Here is a 24,696-nt window from a genome sequence, read left to right as displayed (position 1 = left end):
ATCCGAAATGACCAATCAGAGCTGTAGCTGTCACTCAACGGCCAATAGGAGAGCAAGTTTCTCTCCACTACTGTAGCATGTCTGGTTGAGCCGTCACAATTACACAGTAAATAGTACACTCACACTGATTTCAAATGAAACAACGGTCTCGGCTCTACCGATATTACCGGATTTGTTCGTGTTTTCCTCAACGCCTCGCTGAGATTTTTGCCAGCGGTATTAAACTGCACGGAGGAGGCGGCTGTCGCTACATTAACCGGTAGTAATGCGGAGTGTAGCCAGCGCTGGCTTCAGCTAAGCCCACCCGACAATGTCACATAAACACCATCATCACTAACAGCGGCACGAGATCTTCACTGGAATAATTTCTTTCCAAATGGCATCGAAGACAGACGGGTGAATACCGGGATATTTAAACGTCAGGTAAGAGAGGAGTCTGATCATCTCGTTCTGATGTCACATGTTTACCTCTAGAGTCTGACTCTTAGATCTGTAACGTTAACTGTAACAGGATCCACTGATGATTATACATGGCAACACAACGTTATCCAGCGATGACATTATATCTAAACCGAGCTCTAGGACAAGGAATAACAGCTAAAACAGAACCTGTTAATTTGCGTTTAGTGTGGCCTGTCCATCTGCTGTATCGTTTGACCCAGCAGTCACTGTCCTGAGAAGGTGCATAACGTTCATGTGATGTTTACATTGGTGTATTACATAATAAATACAGTGATTGCACTTTTAAAAACCTGTTCATATTGCTATGCTAATGTAGTACAGGTAAATTACATCATATTACAGGTGTTCGCAGCTCTCCAAGGTTTTTTTTTTTATATATTCTTCTCAGATCACTGTCTGTAGAATAATAAAATATAGATGATGTGGAAGGAAAGACAGTCATGTTGAGTCAACTTAAACATAGTTGCTCAAAGCTCATAGTGATTTAGTATTTTTCAGAGCTGTGATTCACTATTTTACAATGTCATGATATGCTCCACAGCTCAGATTATTGATTTTAAAATAACAGCCAAGCAATGAAAAAAAAAAAAATTGCTTTGTCCAGTTATTATTGACTTCCTTGAACTAACCTTTTCGGCCTAAAATCAAATAGGTTTGGCTTGAAACCCCCTTGATTTGTTTGCCCAGAACCCTAATATTTACCAGCTTGGAAAACAATGCATGCATAGAATGAAAAGTTATGTTTTCAAAACTGTGTTGGCCTTTTTATGGATGGCAAGGAGAATGGCGTGCAATGTCAGGAAAAGGTGAAGCAGGGAAGCATTTGTTGTCTTATCTTATATTCTTGATATTAGTCCTTATGCAGTAATGGTATGTGTGCACGATTATTGTGCGTACAGGAAGCTCTGAGTGAGGTTTAATTTGCTGTGAATTCCCCTGCTTCTGGGGAAAAACCGAACAGTCGCTAAGTCTCTGTGTTGATGTAAGTGTGTTCGGCAGGTTATTGTAATTTCGTGGTCATTGATGAAGCATGACATTAAGCCAAGTCAGTGGTTGTCATGTGATGTTGCTTAAAGCCACAGTTCACCCATAAATTAAGTTAAGGTACCCCCATGTAATTCCATAAATACATGACTTACGTTTTTCTGTAGAATACAAAAGAAGACATTTGAAAAATGTTGGAAACAGTACTTCATCATATCGTCGCCACAAACCCATGCTTATCCACATTTCAGGTAATATTTTGTTTTACCATGAGTTGTTTTGGGCATGATTTTTGAGGTTAAGGACGTGTCAACTGGTCCTTATTGGCAAGCTTCTAATTAATGACAGATAAAAATTTCACCCATTTATTTATCGTTATAATTTTTTTGATGCCTTGTTGTTTGACATCATTTTTAGTGTAGTCGCACTGTCTGTTATATTGAGACACGTTTAAAAAATAAATAAAAAACAATGCTAAAATACACCCACTTTATTGGTATTTTAAATAGTAAATGTTAGGGTTGAACTTTATTTATTAACAAGCAATCTGTGCTATTTTTCAGTTCATCTCAATGGATTCGCAGCGCACCTGTTTTTGACGTACCGTAAACTCTAGTGTGACGCTTGCCGTTAGGGATGCACGATAATATCGGCACAGCATCGGTATCGGCCGATAAAAGCTTAAAATGACCATTATCGGTATCGGCCGATATGAATATTTCTGCCGATGAGCCAAACCGATATTCTCCAAGTGAAATAATTGACCTGTTTTTCAGATGTGAATGTCTGTCTACATTTGTAAAATAATAAATTTATGGTAGAATCAGTACAGAAGAGATACATGGATTTCTCTTCAGTAAAATTAAAGTTTAAATATATCAGTATATATTTGTAAATATATCAGTATATATTTGTATATATATCGATATCGGTATCGGCATCGGCCAAAATTATTTAGAAAATATCGGCATATCGAATATCGGCCAAAATCCAATATCGTGCATCCCTACTTGCCGTCGCTTTGTCACACAAACGCAGAGAGAGAGATAGAGAGAGAGAATTGACGCACTACAAGTTAACACTATTCTTTGTTCTATTTTCCTTTCAAAATAACAGCATTCATTTGGAATTCTTCAGCTTTTCAGAACTGTCGGGTTTTCCTGTAGAAGGCAGAACTAGTGTGCAATTGGCAATCTCATTTGCTGACGCTCACCTATTATCGCCCCATATTGATTTCCTCAAATCAGTTCGAGCAACACACGCGCACACGCATACAACCTGGTTAATATTCATGAATCAAGCAGCTCATTAATCCTTAGTGTGTTTTATATTGTTCTTATTAGTTAAATTTGTATCATTATTATCTTATCAGTATTTTGTTTATTGGATTTCCCCATTGTTTTTTTTGTTTTTTTTTACAGAAATACTGAAAGACCAAAAAAAGCACCACCAGCAGTCCAGTTAAAGGGACTTCTATGAGTTCGAGATCAACCGATATGGGTTTTTCTATAGCCAATGCCGATGCCGATGTTTAGAGGTCAGGGTCAGCCGATGGCTGATGTGTGCTGCCGATTTTTAGGGCCGATATCTTGAAGTTTTCCCCTTCATTTGCATGCTAAAATGTCACACTAAAAATAAGTGGATGCACAACATTTCTAAACTTATCATCATTTATTGAGCACTGACTTGAATCATTTCTCGAATCTTAATTTTGTGCACTGCACGGTATTAAAATAAAAAAATGTATCCAAAGTTAACCAAACAAAATCAATAAACTGACCAAGTATTTAATATATAAAACAGGTTATAACCGAAGATATTGATCCGAACGGATCACGGATCAAAGATGATCCGTTGCACCACTACTGTGTCATTTGAAAACATTGCAGTTGCGTTTTAAAATACAACAACAAGCACCACGAAACCATTTAAAGAGGCGCATTCAGCGATCACCTTGACGGGAAATGGGCCTTTCACACAGGACGTGGTATGTTCAGCGCTGCGCGGTGCGCATCATTTGCGTACTTGCACGCACGCCGTGGTCAAAGTTCAAAATAGTTAAACTTTTGCCACTGCGCTCTGTGACGATTACCAGCGCGACCAATAGAATCGGTGGATCCAAACAAGCACGGAAATCAAAATGGATGAACGGCTAGTACTGTGTGTGTCAGAATTTCCTGAGCTGTATGATACAAGTTTGAGGTCGTACCCACAGCCTCTTCTTCCTTGCTTCTCTCTTAATTCTCATCAGCAGGACTAGCGCTATCGCTCGCTTCTTACAACGGGACAGATACATGTTTGCTGCTGACCGAAAGGAGGAACAACAGGCTATCTGAAGGGCAACGCTGAACCCAGCGGCAAGCTGCAAGTGCCGCGCATACCTGTGTGAAAGGCCCAAAACAGTCAACAAAGTAAAATGATCTCCAACTTATGGCGCGCTCTCTTCATTTTATCAAATGATCATAATCACATCTATTCATTTTACAGTCCTGCTACTAGCATTTTATTCAGACTAAAACCCCTTTAATTCGGGTGAGAAAGCTTTTTTCCAAGTGGCTTTTGCACATAATAATAATACAGCTGCAGACGCATTTTGCAGCATTAAGATTATTAATTGATCGTTCATTTAAAAGACAATCGATCATGGAAATTATCTTATATTTACATCCCTAAATACAAATGAATTGGATTGAAAAATTGTTATTGTCTGCATCAAACCATGCCTCCGAACAAATGTCATTCACCATTCTGGGCAGCTCCGGGACAGCTGTCTTTCTGAGCATGTGCTGTCTGTGAGCGGCGGAGTAACGTCAGAGACAGTTTACTTTGGTAACGTCACGCTGCAGTGTTTGTTTTAGAGCTACCAACTTCTCCACCCCATTTACAGAGTGAAATTCTCTGACTACCTTTATCTCCCAGGACTGTTGTTGAATCTTCCAAAAGTTTTAGCTTGGGGTGCTTCACATGCAGAGGCAACAGCACTTTCCACTAACACGGGGCTGCCTGCCAACGTGCCTGACTTTAAATCGGCGCTACTAAACACGGATATCGGCCGATGCCAATATATTAAAAAATGACAAACATTGGCCCGATATATCGGCCGACCGATATATCGGTTGACCTATTCAAACATGGATATCATTTTTTTTTAAATTCTAATTACTAAAGTTCTATCATTAAAAAATACTTAACAGACTGATGTTAAAAGTGTACTTTTAGTCAAATCAGACTGATGTTAAAAGTGTACTTTTAGTTAGAAAAAGTGAGTAAAGAACACAAGCTTTTTGAATCTCAGAATCGGTTAAACCATTACGTCGCGAAATGATTCACCGTTTCAAAGCACTCCAATCAGATTGTGTATTTCAGACCAGACTTCAGAGCTGGTTTGCAGTAATTCAGCAGAGGCAGGGATGCATAGAACACACACACACACACACACACACACACACATATATATATATAATATCAGTCTGGCAAGTAAACAAAAACATTTACTAGCCAATGGCAATTTAATTGCCAAGGTGTTCGTAAAGGTTTGATGAAAAGATGGAGCTGTATTAATCAGTATATAAAAAGTGTTTCTGTTGCTAATGAAAATGTTTCTGAAACGTCTGTGTATTTGACAAATATTGCATGTGATTCACTTCATCTGTGATAGAGTATGCAAACACTGCGAGAGCGTCACTAATGGGAGCAGAAAGTGTCCAACTTGACGTCTCCACTCATCAGCCAGTGGCAGAACAAGCCTCGAACAAGCCTATTTTCTCAACTTTTCAAGCTCCAATGGAGCCGTCAGCCAATCAGATCGACTTATACAAATAGCCTAGCTCTGGCACTAACCAGTTGTGGTCCAATGTAATTGGCTGTTGTCACTATGAAGATCACGTCAGCACCAAGCTTAAGACACGCCCTCCGTCAAGCACTGACGCCCATGCCTGTTGTGAATTTACCGTAATGATAGTGGAGCCTTCAGCTACTCCAGTAAAGGACGCAACCCAGAAAAACTATCAGCATGGATTTTTGCCGATAGTTCCGGCAATCAACATTTGGTTACGATTAATCGGTCGACCTCTAATATGTATGTGTTTGCGTGTGTATGTAAGGAATAATTGACGCGGGCATAAATAATTTCCCCTGCTCTCTGCAACCCTGTCAGAAAAGTTGTGCGACCTATTTTTGGGTTGCGACCCACCAGTTCAGACACACTGATTAAAAATATGATTTCAAATATGTTGTTGAATTTTTCCTAAAAAGTTTTACAGAGAAAAAACCCCCAGCATAGATGGGTTCAGGTATAATGTTAATGCTAAAGTCTTGTGGTGTATAAAGAGGTTGAAGCAGACAGATCTCAGTGTCCTGCAGCAGTCTGATTGTCTGACACCATGGAATTTCCATTCAGATCACTTCACTCATGCATTGCTGTTTACCACGACTTTGTGTTGCTTAAGAAAAGAACCACATTCAAAATGCTCTGACTAGGTGTGTTACATTTTACACTGTTTATTCATTTGCATAAATTAGATTGAAAATAGTTTTCATAAGGCATATTCTGTTTTTATTTGCTTGATTTACTTAAATCATATGAACATTATTAAAATAAAAATGTAAATAAAATAAAAATTTAACAATATTATTCTGGTTTGGATAGCATTTTGATATTGAGCTGTTCTCATATTCATTAACCTCATGTTAAGTGCCTGAATTGTAACCTCGTTTAGGCATAGCTGCAGTAGTGGAGTCTGCATGCATCCTTGCACAATGTTCCCAGCCATGGCCTTGCAGTTGCTAATTATGATAATAATATGGCAAATGCTAGTGGGTCACTGCTAGTTCCCTTGAACGGAGCAGGAAAGATTGGTCAGAGCTGGTAATTTTAGATGGCAACACAAAGGGTACCAAAGTCTCTTTAAGGCTAGTCAGTTTACTCAGCAGCCGTAATTGTAACACCCCCAGACAGCTATTTCCAGCAATGCAAGTATAGCTCCTATTTATCTCCTTGAATGGAAAAGAGACAAAATCAGTGCAACTGTCAATCAGCCTGGTATTTCAGTATTGAAATTGAGATTTATACATCATCTGAATAAGCTGAACAAATTAGCTTTCCATTGATGTATGGTTTATCAGGATCGGACAATATTTGGCGAAGATACAACTATTTGAAAAGCTGAAATCTGAGGGTGCAAACTGCAAAATAATCGAAATACTGAGAAAACAGCCTTTGAAGTTGTCCAAACGAATTCTTAACAGTGCTTATTACTAATCAAAAATTAAGTTTTGATATATTTACGGTAGAAATGAAGTAGGTAGTACGGTAGAAACAGAAGAAATGGAGAAGATTTCTGTGTCAGAGAAGACAGAGCCCCAAAGCACACCTACCTATTACATAATGGCCACAGGCCAGTGGTAGTTGTAGATTACACCAGCTGTATAAGAGCTGGAGGTTACTTATCCAGAAAGTTTGCTTTGGCAAGCTGGTTTGAATTCCTGAATGGAACTCAAAACGATACTTGTTTTTCTGCCTGATTTTGTAAGAAATGAAGTCACACATGTTATTTCTTCAGTTTTGCTTGAAGTATGAAGTATACTGGGGCTTTGACATCCTGTCTTTAAAAATAAAAATAAAAAAATAATCAGAATCCAAAAAGTCTCCCACACTGGCAAGCAAACTTTTTTGGGTATGCGTTAGAGTGTCTCGCTTATGTCTGTCATCTCCTCTGACATGGTTTAGTGTCGCGGAGTTTTTTAACGGCAGGTGTCAACCAGTAGTTATGTGCAATGCTGCCACCTATTATTCTGGAGTGTCAACCGGATAGTTACTGGCACTGAATTAATTACAATATGTTCTGTTAACGTGATACCAGTATTTCATTTTTTAAATGAAGTTTGTCGTATATTCACTCCCCCCCCCCCATATTATGTAGGAGGGGATCTTAAGCTGCCTCAGGCTTTCACTGTTGCAGAATGTGACAAAAACATGAGATGAGACACTAGACAAACAAAAGCTAGAACTTTGCTCTTAAACCTTTATACTCTCTCTGTTACTTAAACATTCTATTTCTCTCTTTTTCCAGCTCTTTTTGTCCATTCAGTCCACCATCCCATTGAAAAGGTCATGGAAGCCCCCTCTTCCTAGTGTCACCCACTGATCGTTGACGTGCGTTCCTGTCATCTTCAACCCTCTCCTGCTATGCAGCCATGAGCTCTGCGCTATGGAGCCAGGAGAAGCCAGCAGGCAGTTTCCGGGAAGACTGGCACTTCTACATTGTTGTAAAGGAGTGCACAGTGGAGAAGCCAGGCCAGAAGACTCTGCGCATCCCACGTGGCAGCCTCGGCCAGGCCTGCCAGGAGCGCAACAGCATGGGTCGCACAATCCCGCCCAGCAAGGGTAAGCGCAGCCTACGCATCTTGGACCAGACCAATGTGGTGGTTAGCGTAGATGAACGGGACGTTATGGAGCTTGAGGAGAAGCTTGCAGAGCTGCTGTTCCCCATCACCAACTGTGAAGAGCGGTACAGCCTGCTGTGCAACAGAGCACGTCTGGACAGGGCCCGCGACATCAACTGTGGATCAAAAGTTCGAGTGCAGCTGAGGTTCGGCGACCAGCCCCTTCCTGGAGTGGTCCGCTTTAAAGGAGCTTTGCTACCTGACAGAGCACTGAGTGGTATCTGGTTTGGTGTTGAATTGCTGGTGAGCAACACTGTTTGTCTTTTTTGACGCTGTTTGTCTAGTTTTGGGTTCACCTGATCCTTGAGTATGTGACCATTACAGAACAAAGCTGCATTTATCTCCAAGGCTTAGCTGGGAGATTTGAACGAACATAACTTAAGCCTGTAGGCTGCTTTTGTGGGTGGAGAGCAGTCTCAAACCTGTCATCACACATCAACAATATCTTTTGTTTTCATGGCACACACGACACGTGATGTTATTTATGTGAGTTCTGACATCTGTGTTGGTGTATGTAATGTCCTTTTCTGTCTTTCAGGAGGAGGGCAGAGGTCAAGGTTTCACCGAGGGCTCTTATCAGGGTCAGCAGCTGTTTCGTTGTGAAGATGAATGCGGTGTCTTTGTTGCACTGGATAAACTTGAGCTCTGGGAAGATGATGAGCTGGAGGTAGATCGTGTGACGCTAGAGGATAATGACCCAGAAGTGGAAGGCGAAGGACCGCCACTGGAGATCAACTCTCGAGTGTTGGTGCAGACGCGGGACGGCCCAGAACGGGGCACGGTTATTTTCTGTGACTTACTGCCTGGCAACGAGAGTCTTGGATTCTACGTTGGTGTTGATATGGTAAATCGATTAGAACATTCAGTTGGTGAATAACTGTTTTTAGCTGCAAAGTTACAGTTGCATGCTCTTGATGTTTAATAATCCATGAAAGATTTATATTTCAAATGAGTTCTGTTCTTTTAAAATTCATCAAAGAATCCTGAGAATAAAATAAAAAAAGAATCAGCATATTAGAATGATTTCTGAAAGATCATATGACACTGAAGACTGGAGTAATGACTGCTTTAAATACAGATATGTCATCACATGAATAAATTGCAATTTAGAATATATTATAATAGAAAACATTAAAAACATAAAAAACCTTTTGAATATTAGTGTGAGCTAAAATCCCAAACTTTTGAATGGTAGTGGAGGTCAAAATCCGAAACTTTTCAATGGTAGTGTAGGTCTAAATCCCAAACATTTGAATAGTAGTGTAGGTCAAAATCCTAAACTTTTGAATTGTAGTGTAGGTCAAAATCCCAAACTTTTGAATAGTAGTGTTTGAATAGTAGTGTGAGTCAAAGTCCCAAACTTTTGAATGGTAGTGTAGGTCAAAATCCCAAACTTTTGAATAGTAGTGTGAGTCAAAGTCCCAAACTTTTGAATGGTAGTGTAGGTCAAAATCCCAAACTTTTCAATGGTAGTGTAGGTCTAAATCCCAAACTTTTGAATAGTAGTGTAGGTCAAAATCCCAAACTTTTCAATGGTAGTGTAGGTCTAAATCCCAAACTTTTGAATGGTAGTGTAGGTCAAAGTCCCAAACTTTTGAATAGTAGTGTTTGAATAGTAATGTGAGTCAAAGTCCCAAACTTTTGAATGGTAGTGTAGGTCAAAATCCCAAACTTTTGAATGGTAGTGTGAGTCAAAATCCCAAACTTTTGAATGGTAGTGTTGGTCAAAATCCCAAACTTTTGAATGGTAATCCCAAACTTTTGAATGGTAGTGTAGGTCAAAATCCCAAACTTTTGAATGGTAGTGTGAGTCAAAATCCCAAACTTTTGAATGGTAGTGTTGGTCAAAATCCCAAACTTTTGAATGGTAATCCCAAACTTTTGAATGGTAGTGTAGGTCAAAATCCCAAACTTTTGAATGGTAGTGTGGGTCAAAATCCCAAACTTTTGAATGGTAGTGTGAGTCAAAATCCCAAACTTTTGAATGGTAGTGTGAGTCAAAATCCTAAACTTTTGAATAGTAGCATAGGTCAAAATCATAAACTTTTGAATAGTAGCGTAGGTCAAAATCCCAAACTTTTGAATAGTAATGTGAGTCAAAATCCCAAACTTTTGAATGGTAGTGTAGGTAAAAATCCTAAACTTTTGAACAGTAGTGTAGGTCAAAATCCCAAACTTTTGAATAGCAGTGTGAGTCAAAATCCCAAACTTTTGAACAGTAGTGTAGGTCAAAATCCCAAACTTTTGAATAGCAGTGTGAGTCAAAATCCCAAACTTTTGAATAGCAGTGTGAGTCAAAATCCCAAACTTTTGAATGGTAGTGTGAGTCAAAATCCCAAATTTTTGAGTGGTAGTGTAGGTCAAAATCCCAAACTTTTGAATAGTAGTGTAGGTCAAAATCCCAAACTTTTGAATGGTAGTGTAGGTCAAAATCCCAAACTTTTGAATAGTAGTGTGAGTCAAAATCCCAAACTTTTGAATGGTAGTGTAGGTCAAAATCCCAAACTTTTGAATAGTAGTGTTGGTCAAAATCCTAAACTTTTGAATAGTAGTGTAGGTCAAAATCCCAAACTTTTGAATGGTAGTTTGAGTCAAAATCCTAAGCTTTTGAATGGTAGTGTAGGTCAAAATAGTTGAGATGTCCACCTCCAGTGAGATTGAAGGACAGACAGCTTAGTTTGCTCTGTGTGACCACCATGATGGCGTGCTGCCAAATGCTCACACAAGACACAACCAACACATGCCATTCCACTGTCCTCCTCTTTTCACTCTTTGTTTCTCTCTCTTCTGTTAAACTCCCACTGCCCTCTCAGCAGAGCTCAGCTGGACTTGCTATCACTGATATCTAAATAGTGAAGATCCGGATAGGTTTAGGTTTTTAAGAGTTTTACTTGTATTTCAGGACAGTACAGTTTTTGCTCTTTGTCTTTTGAGTAATAGGTTTTATAGATTAGATTTCAAATATATTTTCGTCTACTTAGTAAGTTAATGCATGTATTATAATAATTATTAGAACTGTATTTGAATATACACTAAGTAGGCTATACATTAGAAATAGATGAAAACAGTGGAGCTCTGGCATGTAAAGGGTGTAGGTTTAGAGTTCAGAGACATCGGTCGTTCTGATTATAGTGTAGGTCGTGTAGCGTAGCCATTAGAGAATTACAGCTCTCAGTTAGTGAGATGGGTCCTGTCTGGGTCAGAACAAAGATTTCCTTTAGGAGATAGAGAAAAGCTAATCTCTGTTTGGGACGTGTTTATTCTGAAGTGGAAATGACAGTGTTGTAGATGCAAGCATTTGGGAGATGATCTAGGTCAGGTGCAGTAATAGGGTGCTGTACCTCTCGCCCTCAGGACAATCCCATTGGAGACTGGGATGGGAACATCGACGGCAAACAGCTGTGTAATTTTGCTAGTCTTGAACACACCCGTCTGGTCCCCATCTGTGATGTGATGCCAGGTAAGGGCTCTCACTTCAGAAGTATTTGTGAGATGTGGGCATTAGATTTTGTTCTGTCTTTGAGTGTGATTACTGCTTGAAACCTGGTGTTAGTTGCACTGTTTGTTTCTAGATTGAGCTTTAGCAAATTCGATTCAAAGTACAAGTAACTTGGTTGTTACAAAAGATGATAAAAATCATAGGAAACGTAAGGTTTTTATAAAATAGAAAATAATTATAATTCTATAAATATATATAAATTGATTGGATTTGTAAAAAATGATACACAGTCAAAAAAAGTTAAAATAAATTGCTTTTCCATTGAGTTACTGATCATAGTTTGTAAATATTTTTTTAGCAATAGTAAAATCTTTCCGTGCCACGGGCATATGCCACTTTTGTGTGTTTTAGACTTCAAGTCAGGGTGTAGGCTAAATATTTGTTGTCTGAAAGCAAAGAGCTCTAGTGTGTGTGTGTGTGTGTGTGTGTGTGTGAGAGTCATGTTAACTTGCAGGAAACAGAAGCTCTTTTGTCTAAAGGCCTTGTTTTTGTGAGTGGAGTGTGTGGATCTCTTTGTTCCCTCTATTTATTGATTTGTTTGTTTGTGTGCATGTGTATGTGTGTGGGCCAAACGTCTCGTCTTTGTAAATGTCTTAAAGCTGCCTCTCTTCCTTATTTTATCAGTGAAACGAAAGAATCTTTAAATGTGGTCATCAGGCTGTAACCTGCTGCTTTATGTGTGATACTGTTTATGATATTACCAAAATCATACGTCAAATTATTAGAATTTTTGTGTCACAGTAAATGCGTGTGTCATGTTATATTTGTTGGAAGTTTTACCTAAAAACGTTTAATAAAAATGTATTAGAAATTTACTTGTTAGAAATCTAGACAATACAGCAACCTTGAAATGTCCATTTAAGCTTAAAAGAAAAAAGAAAATTTCCTTTGGCCCACGCAAGAAATAGAATATTATGGATTTTGAACAACAAACTTGTATTGAAACCCTTGTGTATTGATTTGTTTGTAGAATACTCCATGCAGGACCAGAGGCTGCCCAAAGTCTTTGCCTGCAGGGCCGGCAGTGACAAACCTGTTAGCCAGAGCAAACCAAAGAGTAAAGGTATTAATCCTCTTATATCTAAACACAGTTGCTGGAAATAAGTTCACAACACCCACAATTTTAGAAACCAATAATCTCAAATTATTATTGAAAAAAGTAAACGGTCAATGACAAAAGTTATTCAGTCAAGAGCAGTGAATCTCTTTTTCTTTTGTTGTTTTATTAACATAAACAGCATAAACAGCAGTAGGTATATTAAGATAATGTCACTTTCAATCCTAATATACACATCCAATATATTATTGATACAAATGCAATTATTATTATTAATTAGTTTTTTTTTGTTTTTTTGCTCTTTATGTTCACTTAAAATGTAACTAACTGTGTTTGTGTGAATTTGATGTATCCTCTGAGTATTTAACCTTTTAGCCATAAACCCCAGTGACTAGCAAAGATCCACTAAGCAGGATTTTGGGTGCTTGAGCAACAGTTGCACGTTGCTAGCAAAACCACCCGTATGTCTGCTTGGAAAATAAACTAGACACTCACCACTGCCGTGTCCTTTATATATTGCTGGTGTTATATTATACATCATATGGTGATTAACTCATTTTTCATAATTTGTTAATGACTGTATATGTCCAGTTATACACTGTATTTAAAACTGTACATAACTGTACAGCATTTCAACAAAAATATATCTGTTGGACTCTTCTTTTCAGTGTTATTAGCGATACCCAAAATAAAGATCAAATGCACTTGTTAAAAGTATTGAATCTGTATTTACTTGACATAATGAAAATCGATGGTTTTTAAAACCAGTTTGAAAGAAATGCTTTAGTTAACAAACTAAAGACAGACAGACCGAGTCTCTCGCACACTCTGTGTCTCACTCTCACTAGCTTTAATGTCATTTGCTGCTGTTTTGTTTAAATGTGTCCTGGTAAATTCTGTCCTGGTAGATTATGTGAATTCTTCACCAGACTTGTTATTTCAGCAAGAAAATGAGTTGGTGAACATGTAATCCCACATGTATTCCCCCTCCCTCTCTCTCTCTCTCTCTCTCTCACACACACACACACACACACACACACATACACACTGTTTACTGTCTTCCTATCGTAACTCTTATTCAGGGTTAGGCCTGCAGCCTGGCAGCAGGAGCAAGTCTGAGTTTTATTATACGCTAAATGGCAGTTCGGTTGATCACCCTGCCCAGTCCAAAGCCAAAAGCACATGGTACATAGATGAAGGTAATGAATACAGAGGGGAGACTGGGAAACTCTAAAAATAAACATCTTAACAGCAAGGTGCCTTCCTGCTAGTATCAAGCATAAGATTAGACCACACTCAACTTTAGTTATTTTGAATAGTCTTGGCATGAATAAGTAATCAGATGTTAATCAGTGCATCAGCAGTGATCTGAAAAGGCAACTTGCTGCTGAGATCTTTTAATGGGAGTCCGGTTCACTATGACTTGAGTGGCACATGACCTCATAGCATGACATCATTGATCAGAAATCAAACATCTCAGGTGTCGTTCTGAATGTTCTGTGCTACAGTCATTTGTGTTTGCACATTCACTTTTCAACTAAATGGAGTTATAAGGCAATGAGTAAGTTATGAGTAATCAATAACTATGAGTAATGAGTAATTAATTTACTCATGTTGAAGTCAGTTGAAGTAATTATTTATTTTGTATTGGTGATCTCTTTTTTTAAAGAAAACTGCATTAATTTGTTAATTGAAGCACACGTAGAATGCTTAGAAGTTATGGCCAGTTTTGTATATGATTTGTAAAAGCCTTTTATATTTTGGTATCAGGCGTACTTGGTATATATGAATTACACATCCATTGTGTAATTATGTGTTTGAATGTGTTTATGTTTGACACTGAACACATTAGCAGACTGTACTCCTTATAACATTGCTTTCATCTGTGAAATTATTTCATATTTCATGTCACTCTTTACTAACATGCACTGTTGGAGAATATTGCAGGTGTGGTCTGTGATTAGTAAGGGGTTCATATCATGTGGCCTGTGCTGCTTTCATTCTCTTTCACCAGGCTGTCATTCTTCCAGTGGTGACTTTTTGTAGCCCATTGTTTCTCCAGTGTCTTCATATTTCATGAGTTGGAGAATGCTTCAGTGAGGAGAAAATAGCTACCACTAATCAGCTTTCAGTGTATAAGCTTTTTTAGTATACACTACCGTTCAAAAGGTTGGGTCAGCAAGATTTTTATTATGCTGCTTTTTAACGAGGATGCATTAAATTGATCAAAAGTGACTACACACACACACACAATTATATAAAAATAAAATATATATGAAAATATATACGATTTCTATTAGGGCCGGGACTTTAACGCGTTAATTGAGATTAATTAATTACACAAAAAATAACGCGTTAACTAAGATTAATTAATTACAGAAAAAAAAATCCGCATTTTTAATAACTTATTTTTGCACCGAGGAACGGTTCTCACTGGATGAGTTTCGGTGGGACCGATTATACTGGAGCACCAACTGGCGTTCGCAACTTCGCATATCACCGCAGCAGCACATCAAGCCTCAAGTATCACCTCAACGCAAAACATATAGCAGCTAGCGTGGACTTTACACTTTATGTTGAACTAGGTATTATTTTGTTGGTGCAACAGTTTATGTTGAACTCTTTATTGTTTTGACCAAGGTTATTGAGAGTTGGAGTATGTTATGGCCTCTGAAGCAACAGAGAGATGTTTTCTAAATAGTCAGTGTTTCCAATGTTCTGAATGTGATTGACAGTATTGTGTTTTACTTAAAAAACACTTTACAGAAGGTTCCAGCACCTATAAGCTTCCTGAATTTCTGAAATTTACTATTTCTAAATTGTTTCTAAATATGCTATTGCTACACTTCATGGCAAAAATTGTACTGGTCTGCTAGACTTGGTTGAACCAAGATAAACAATATTTTGTTGCTTAAGCTTATGTATTCAGTCATTATTCAATGGTATACTATCAATCCATGTGAAAAAAAATTACTTCTCACTGTTCTCAGGTCAAATATTTATATGCGATTAAAATGCGATTAATTTCGATTAATTAATTACAAAGCCTCTAATTAATTAGATTAATTTTTTTAAATCGAGTCCCGGCCCTAATTTCCAATTCAAATATAAGCTTTTTTTCTTTCTATTAATACTATATATATATATATATATATATATATATATATAATTATTTTTATTTTTTTTGGGGTGGGTTCATAGTGCTAGTAAGAAATGTTACTTTAATATTTGACAATATTACATGTGTACTTTTTTATCAAATAAATACAATCATGGTGAATGTTTAAAAAGTACCCCAAAATTTTGAACGGCAGTATATAAATGTAAATCTCCTTAATGACAGATGATTGTTGAAGATGCCATTTTTAAGCATTATTGTTGAATCCATTTTATAATGATGTCAGCTGATCAGTTTATATTGGTTAAACAATTTCTGGTCCTCCACACTGATGCATCATCTGGTGATCACGACCTCTAGGTTCAGTCTCTTATTTCTTTGATTTTGTTTCTTCATAGTCGGCGAGGACCCGGCCAAATCTCTGACGGACACACCCCCAGACTTCAATCCAAGCTCGTCCCCTTCTCGAGCTCCGCCCATAACCCCCTCACTGTCCAATGATAACAAGTTCCACTCCCTGCCCTTTAGCTTGAGCCACAAAGTTGGCCCCAGTGGGAGCATGAGCCATGGCCCTCTCTCCCTGTCCGCGGGTTCAGTGATGGGGGAGCAGCAAGAGGTCCTGCCACCTGCTACCACTCCTGTCCAGAAGCCTCCGTCGCCAACACAAAGCCAGCCGGGGTTAGAGGTCGGGTCATTGGTGGAGGTTAAAGAGAACCCACCTCTGTGTGGGGTCATCCGCTGGGTTGGTCTACCTCCAGGACTTCAAGAGCCGCTAGCTGGGCTAGAGCTGGTCAGTAGGGTTATGTTATGTGTGTTTGCTGTACTGGAACCATATTATAAGTTAATATTAATACACTCCCATTTAAACATTTGTGGTCAGTGGGTTTTTTTTCTTAAGATATTAATACTTTTATTCAGCAAGGATGCATTAAATTGATCAAAATATGGACAATATGGACTTTTACATAATTACAATAGTTTTCTGATTTAAATAATCAAGAATCATGAAAATGGTTTATTATAAATATAGTATTTCATAATATTACTGTTTTTACAACATTTTTTATCAAATAAATGCATCTTTGGTGAGCATAAGTGATCAAAAACATTTTTTTAAAAACACGCTGTTATGAGTTATGACTCTGTTATATGTTTCTTCTGTGTGTGTTTAGGAGGAGGAGTGTGTGGGCTGCACCGATGGAACGTTTAAAGGGATTCGTTATTTTACGTGTCCACCAAAGAAAGCTCTGTTTGTCAAACTGAAGTGCTGCAGACCTGACTCACGATTCCCATCCTTACATCATTCACCCAACCCCATAGAACGATGCAACTCCATAGGTAAGACTTTAATTGTCAGAACCCATATTTCTATGCTTATAAAAAAAAAAAGCTTACATTACATTAGCACGCTTAATTTTCTGTGTTCTGCTCTGTCTAGTGCATAATTGAAGCACAAGCCTGTAAAAATATACTCTGATGACACTGAACATAGAAAGATGCATTCTGATTGAGCAAAGTACAGTATGCACTTTTGTTTTTATTTTTTTTTATTTTTTTTTTGAGAGCTCGGATCACTAGTACACATGATGATGTCATTTGATCTCCACACAAACAAAAAAAAGTCGGTCTGCACATGGAGAGCGTACAGACAACAGCAGATTTTTCTGATGACAATAATTTCATCACACAGCCTGTCCGTGAGCTGGAGTGGAACATGGAGGAAAATATACTTTTGGCATAAAAGTAGAAGTAAATGAACCAGCATTCGTTTCTGTAAAAAAAAAATATATATATATCTGTAAAGTTCTTTTTAGGTTTACTTTTTAAAGTGGATGAACTGGTTTGCACTGCAGACACGAAGGTGTAGTTAGCTCCATGTAAACTGCTTCACTTCTAGTTGTATCAGGTCTTTTCTAGAATCTTTTTTGTCACCATGACAAAGCAGTTTGAATGAAACTTCAGACAGACAAGAATAGGAAGGGATTATGTCATATTAGTATTATGTATTATAAATAATAATTTCCATGGTTTCCATAATTGATATTTTTTATAAATTAAAAGTACAAGTTTATTTTGTGTAACAAGATCTAACAGTAGATCTTAACATGTTGACGTAAGAACACTTTATTTCTTTTTTTTTCTGTGCACTGAAGCTTACATTGGACTTAATTGATATGACAGATCAAAATGTTTTCCTGCAGCTTTTGGTGGTTACCTAAGTGAAGTAGTTAGTGAGAACACTCCTCCTCGGACAGAAAATGATGGTTTGGAGGTGATGGTGGGGAAAAAGAAAGGAATACAAGGGCATTACAACTCCTGCTATCTGGACTCTACTCTGTTCTGGTGAGCACACACACACACACACACACGTTTGTTTTTGTGAAAAGTGGGGACATCCCATAGGTGTAATGGTTTTTGTACTGTACAAACTGTATATTCTATGGCCCTACACCAACCCTACACCTAACCCTAACCCTCACAGGAAACTCTGTACATTTTTACTTTCTCTAAACAACTAATTCTGTTTGGTTTATAAGCGTTTTGAAAAATGGGGACATGGGTTATGTCCTCATAAGTCACTCTCTCCTTGTAATACCTGTGTCATACCCATGTCATTATACAGAGTTGAGTCCTGATATGTCACAAAAACACACCCACACACACACACACACAAGTGTTAACACAGAGTTAAGTGCAGAAATTACATTTGTTTAACACTACTGCAATCCATTTAAAAGATGATTTCTTAATGTTCAATTTGTAAAATATTCTGTGTGCCAGTCTTTTCTCCTTTAGTTCTGTGTTGGATACGGTGCTCCTGAGACCAAGATCTAAGACTGATGTAGAATATTACAAAGAGACACAAGACTTACTGCGCACAGAAATAGTCAACCCACTACGAATGTGAGTGGCACAGAATAAGCATTCATCCAAATGTTCCCTTTCACTCATTCTCTGTGACATAACTGACTGTAATGTTTTATTAATCTGTGTGCATTTGTTAGACATGGCTACGTGTGCGCCACTAAAATCATGAAACTTAGGAGGATATTGGAGAAAGTGGAGGCAGCGTCAGGATTCACTTCAGAAGAGAAAGGTGAGACTAGCCTCAGTGTCTGTCAAAAGAAATGGATTGATACAGAAATACTGCCCTCTAGAGGTGTAAACAGAAGCTGACAGGCACTGGGAGAAACTCAAATGAGCTTTTTTGAGTCTGTGACCTTGAGGAACAACACAGAAGAGTTGAACATCCATTATTAGAGGTGCACCAATATGATTTTTACAGGAAATGCTTACATCATTGACTGGTTGGAAAACATTAAGAAATAGTATTTTCAGCTACACACACAGTATGACATGAATATAATTATGTCAGATTTGTTGTTGTTATGTCATCACTTGTTCTTAGATTTTTGAGAAAATGCTATCCCCTCAGAAACTTTTATTTTGATAACAAGTAGTTTGGGAGGGTTTTTAACAAATATGTTTTTTTTTTTTTTTTTTCAATTACTTCATAAAAGCTTGTAAGAATATTTTATCACGAATACATCCTGCTGTTTTAGGGAACATATTGCAAACATATGGAAACGCAGGTGGCATCTATTATGTTCACTTTGTATTTCTATACAGTTATCACACACTGCCCTGTTATGACACAGAGATCATTCAATTCTTAATAAAAGAAGAGTAAATAGGTAGAGATAAAGTTATGAACTTTTATAAGAATGCTCATTTACTGCACTCAGTTTTTCTCAATTTCTTTCTGTTTAGATCCAGAGGAGTTCCTCAATATCCTGTTTCATCACATCCTGAGAGTCGACCCTCTTCTCAAACTTCGGTGCGCCTCTCACACTCTTCAAATCTCGGGAACTCCACGAAGCCATTATCAAAAAGTGGTGTTTTTGTCTTTGTAAAAACATGATTGTATCGTTTGCAGGTCTGCAGGACAGAAGGTTCAGGACTGTTACTTCTATCAAATCTTTATGGATAAGAAAGATAAAGTGCTGGTGCCAACCAGCCAGCAACTTCTGGAGTGGTCCTTCATCAACAGTGATCTCAAATTTGCAGAGGTGTGTACACAAGGCATTGTCTGGATCTTTCCTCTGTAAACAACATAATTTATAATTATTGGAGAGGCCCCTTTCACTTCAATATTTTATTGTTCTTTACATATTCTTTAATATTACTATATATATATAAAAAATATATATATTTAAAATCTTTTTTTTTCTTTTCGTATGTAGATATTTGGGGTTGCTCGTCGAGTTTGCAAGGTTTTTTTAAAATTCAAAATATAGTAAAATCATGAAATTATAATTTAGATTATTTGAATAGTACGTATAAAATAACGGCATTTTTTTACAGAAACCTTTTGTAATAACTTAAATGTCTTTACTGTAACCTCTGATCATTTTAATGCATCCTCGCTAAAGTGAAACTTTTCATGTATCCTAAATAAGCACATAGAAAAAAAGGACATGAGAATTACAAGAGATTGAAAAGATATATTTAGAGATTTTACACATCCAGATATGTTGGTTAGCGAGGTGTAAGGACAAATGAAGTGTACCGACATGTTCTTGTCTGTTTGTTTCCCGTCCAGGCCCCTTCTTGCCTTATAATTCAGATGCCACGCTTTGGGAAGGACTTTAAGATGTTTAATAAGATCTTCCCCTCTCTGGAGCTTGACATCACAGATCTATTAGATGACAGTGAGTCAGTTCAGTAACTGATTTAATTTGTGCTGTTATTAGAATAACATTCCACATACCAAAGTAATGCATCTGTGTTTGAGATAAAGAACTAATATTATTATAATATGCATCATTCTGGCTGTGCTTAATTTTTTCCTGTGTTTAAAGGAAAATGATATCACTGTTTTTGTCAGCTCCTAGAGAATGTCGGATTTGTGGTGGCTTAGCTCTTTACGAATGCAGAGAGTGCTATGAAGATTGTGACATCACGCCGGGAAAGATCAAGCAATACTGCGAGAAGTGCAACACACAGGTAACATGCTCTTTTCTTGCACTTCTCTGACAGTACAGTTCATAACCACTAGATGGAGACATTTCCAAATGAATAATGCTGAAACATTCTTATCTATAGTAGTTCCTTTCAGTGGTTAAATATACATTATTATGCAAATGTATGTGCACATGTTTTTTTCTGTATATCTGTCCTTACATATATGTTCACTTCCTGCACTTTAGGTACATCTGCACCCACGGCGTAAATCTCATCGGTATGTTAAGTTATCTGTCTCTAAAGAGCTACACGAGTCAGTTTGGAGACAGGGATCTTACCCTCACCAGCAGATGGAGCTGTTTGCCGTGCTTTGCATCGAGACGAGCCACTATGTCGCCTTTGTCAAATACGGATCCGCAGACTCGGCCTGGCTATTCTTCGATAGTATGGCTGACCGAGACGGTACAGAGGACGCTTTATCTAATATCATTTCTATATAATCCAATATAAATGTTATAAAACTCACAAAACTCTGTTTTTGGTGGCAGGTGGTCAGAACGGATTTAACATCCCACAGGTTTCCCCATGCCCTGAAGTAGGGGCCTACCTGAAGATGACCCCCGAGGAACTCCACGCACTGGACCCCAAGAACATCCAGGGCTATGCACGCAGACTTCTCTGTGACGCCTATATGTGCATGTACCAGAGTCCCACCATGAGCCTCTATAAATAGAGATGGAGGAATAAAGAAGGACGGAAAGGTAGGAAAGGGACTGGCAGAGAAGGAGAGAGATGAGGGAACAAGGGAACAGAGGAAAGAGGCTGTAGTGAGGAGAGGAGGAGGAAGAAGAAAAGTGCCCAAGAAGACAGACTTGAGATTGAATATCCCACATCCAGTTACCTCATGCTCTCTTCTGCATCTCTCTGTACATACTGCAGGGGAAACACGGTTATGAGAGTGAAGGCGAGATCAAGAGAACGAACAAAAAAGCCTATTTGCACTGTGTGAGAGCATATGTGTTTGTTGACGTGTTGTTGTTGTTTTCTCTGATTTGTGCCGTCTTTGGCTCAGCTCAAGCTCTTGAGTGTTCGGAGCGGTGTTTTGTACGGAGAGAATTTCGCAATCTTTCCAGCCCTCAGGTGTTTCGCAGATGCTCACTCACCTGAGGGCTTCAAATTCGCTCCGTACCGCCACAACTGACCCCTCCGAACAGCAACACATTCTACCCCTGTAAATGAAACCTTGGATGAATGACCAAAACAAATAGTTTCGGTCCTGTCTCAATGCCTCCACTCATCAACAACCCATTTTAATGCACTGCAGCGTCCAGCATTAATCATAGTTCAGACGCACTGTGTGTAGTCCCTGTTTTTGCCTTGTATTTTGCTGTGAAGTCTCTTGTCTGGTGTGTTCGCATACAGCAGAGCCCTTGACTGCCATGCACTGGTTCCAGATCAAGACAGAAGAATGAGATGATTAAGCACAGGTTTTTTTTTTTTTTTTTTGGACATGAAGAATAATATAATTGAGCTTTTTCTTGTTAAAATAGGAATTATTTCATTTCATTATATTTTATATATATTTTTTAATAAATATGGATATTACGTTATTTTAAATATTGCAAAAGTACTAGCAACTCCCCAGGCCACGTTTTCAAAGTCGTAAATGACTTCCTATATATACAAGCCCGGTTTTGCAAGTATTATGCTAATATTATGATATTCCAAAGGTTACTGTTTTGCAGTCAAGGACGTGTTCCTATAATAAAGAACTTATTCTAGTTCCTGTTTGTATATGATGTGCTCTGGTTTGAGTGTTCACGGCTGAGGCTGAATGGGCAAGAGCTGTCTCATGCTATACTGCAGTGCTGATGGCTCATTTGCAGTAACGCTGTTCATCGAGATACTGGTTTGATGTACTGTGCACAGTTTTGCTATGGGTTATCAGATTGTTTACTCATCCTGGTTTAAACTAAAGAGTTATGAAAAGAAACTTGCATTGGGATCGTTTTGTAATCTCTGCTGATGTAACTGTACATTATGGGAGAGATTCTTCCTGTAATGGTAGAAAGAATGACGACTGGTGTACTTGTGTAAAATAAAGCCATGGTGGACTTTATTATATCAGTGCTGTTCTCTTAAATGTTAACTAAATTAAAATGCCATTTTGAAAACAGCTTTTGTGGTAATGGCTGCACTGCTTTTGATTTGCTCATTTGGGATTGTTTGTTAAAATGTGTTTGTTTTTTTAAATAGAAGTGAAGACAAGCAAGAGGAAGGAGTGTAGTTTGTGAGCGTGTGTGTGTGTGTAAAGTGAATATTTACCTTGGAAAGTTGACAGATGTGCCACCAAGCTGTGAAAATCTCTGTCTTCGCATGTCACTGAGATGTGTGCAACATTTGTGCTTTGATGCCAGCAGGTTTCATCTGCCACGTGTGTGTGCGTGTGTGTGTGTGTGTTTCTAGACAGTCTTCAGCAGGCAGACGGGTGAGGTGTGTTTGGATGTCCATGCCTTCGGTGTTGTCATAAGTCTGGGAGTGTTTGTGTGGGGATTTGTCATCTGCCAGCGGTGCTGCTTTCACCTGTCACCTGTGTGGATCCCATTAACATGGTGTCACGGTCAGGGCATGATGTGGTCTCGGACGCAAACACACCACGGCTGCACAGATGGGGCTGATCTGTAGTGAAAGCTCAAAAGCTAAAGACACAAACACACAGACACACATGCTTCGGCCCCTGATGACCTCATATGGTCACGGTCATTACATGTTCAATTGTACCAGTAGATGAGTAATATCAATAAACTACATGTAGTTATCGTGGCTTTAGGTGTATGATTTGCTTTAGTGTTAGTTACTGTAATGGGTAATTTACTCCTATTACTATAATACATACAAAACATTTGTAAGAAGGGCACAGTTAAATAAAATGCTATCAAATTTCCCAAAGCGTTGATTGTCCACTGTACATCTGGATTCTCATAATAGGTCTGTTGGTGCTTTATAAATTATGGGTAACACTTTATAATAAGGTCTTATTTGATAACAATAATTATTAATGCATTAATTTACATGAACTAACAATGAGATAAAAGTTTTATTAAACTTATTTAATGTTAATACAATTCTTAAAAATGTATTAATAAATGCTGAGATTAATGATCATTAAGATTAATAAATGCTGTATAAGTATTGTTTATTGTCAAATAATAATAAATAATAAAAAAAAAATTCAAAGTTGTAAATAAAAGTGATTATTATAGTATATTTGATAGAAGATATTATTTCAGTGTTTCTACATCAACATTTCTTAACTTGTGTGTTACTTGCCATTACTTTGTAATTATTTGTGAATTTTACTAGTTATTTCTTCACCATTTTTTTATTTTTTATATTCACCATGTTAAATAATGGTAACAAAAAAATCCAAATATGTTTCTCCCCAACAAAATTCACAGCTGTGTACTGCACAATTATCAGGCTAGTATTTGTCATCACAACAGCTGGCACACAATGCTCTCATGTAGCTTTATGCTGCTGTGTGCCACGTGCACATTTCTCCTGTGTTGGCACTACCTGACCAGATGGAGAACAGTACTGCCATTCTCACGATAGCCTCAGGGGTTGAATGTCAAATAAAATCGAAGCATATGGATTCCTTCTCTGTCTACTTTGATTCTGATAAACAGAAGATCTGCTGTTGTCAGAGCTTTACCGATGAGTGTTCAGGAATGTAACGACTTGTGTGCTTTTGCTATGTGGATGGCTACATACTTTGTACACACACACAAACACAAACACCAAAAAATGCTGCTTATTCAATATACTTAAACTAATGGAACACAGTTCTCGAACATTTTGTCAACTTAATTTCAGTGTGTGAAATTCACCTAAATTTGTAAAATAGAGCTTTTAATCCGTTAATGCTGGGATGGCAAGAGGATTTCTAGTTCCCAGCATGCTATGCACAAAACTGGATGGGCAGAATAAATGTTGAAATTATCTTTTTTTTTTGTATGTGTTTTTAAGTGAGATGAAAAAGGGCCAAACTCTTATCTGGAGTTTTGGCAGTTACCGTAGTGCTGAAAAGTGGCACTTGTGCTTAGGCTGAGGATGCTGGCTTGTGACTGTTTTATACATTGCTTTTCTCAATGAGCACTTGGACTC

At 37.9% G+C, this 24,696-nt stretch overlaps 1 protein-coding gene across 2 annotated transcripts; it reads left to right on the top strand.

Moving 5' to 3' along the window:
- The first annotated feature begins 64 nt into the window (after nt 1–64).
- Nucleotides 65–22,648, top strand: LOC113051416 (ubiquitin carboxyl-terminal hydrolase CYLD-like). 2 transcript variants are annotated; one of them, XM_026215157.1, is made up of 17 exons: nt 65–423; nt 7,518–8,133; nt 8,429–8,734; nt 11,245–11,350; nt 12,360–12,452; nt 13,529–13,645; nt 15,963–16,354; nt 16,737–16,902; nt 17,766–17,907; nt 18,346–18,468; nt 18,570–18,661; nt 19,336–19,402; nt 19,502–19,634; nt 20,168–20,276; nt 20,453–20,571; nt 20,775–20,991; nt 21,078–22,648. In XM_026215157.1, the coding sequence occupies exons 2-17, from the start codon at nt 7,642–7,644 to the stop codon at nt 21,260–21,262; spliced, it is 2,859 nt and encodes a 952-aa protein (XP_026070942.1). In that variant the 5' UTR covers nt 65–423; nt 7,518–7,641; the 3' UTR covers nt 21,263–22,648. The 2 variants fall into 2 exon arrangements, with proteins under 2 accessions (XP_026070942.1, XP_026070943.1); XM_026215158.1 differs by lacking the exon at nt 13,529–13,645 and having other exon boundaries at nt 66–423.
- The last annotated feature ends 2,048 nt before the right edge of the window (nt 22,649–24,696 follow it).

Source organism: Carassius auratus, chromosome 32 (assembly GCF_003368295.1).
Source record: "Carassius auratus strain Wakin chromosome 32, ASM336829v1, whole genome shotgun sequence".
NCBI lineage: Eukaryota > Metazoa > Chordata > Actinopteri > Cypriniformes > Cyprinidae > Carassius > Carassius auratus.
Note: the sequence above shows the minus strand (reverse complement) of the source record. Positions and strands in the feature narration are given on the sequence as shown.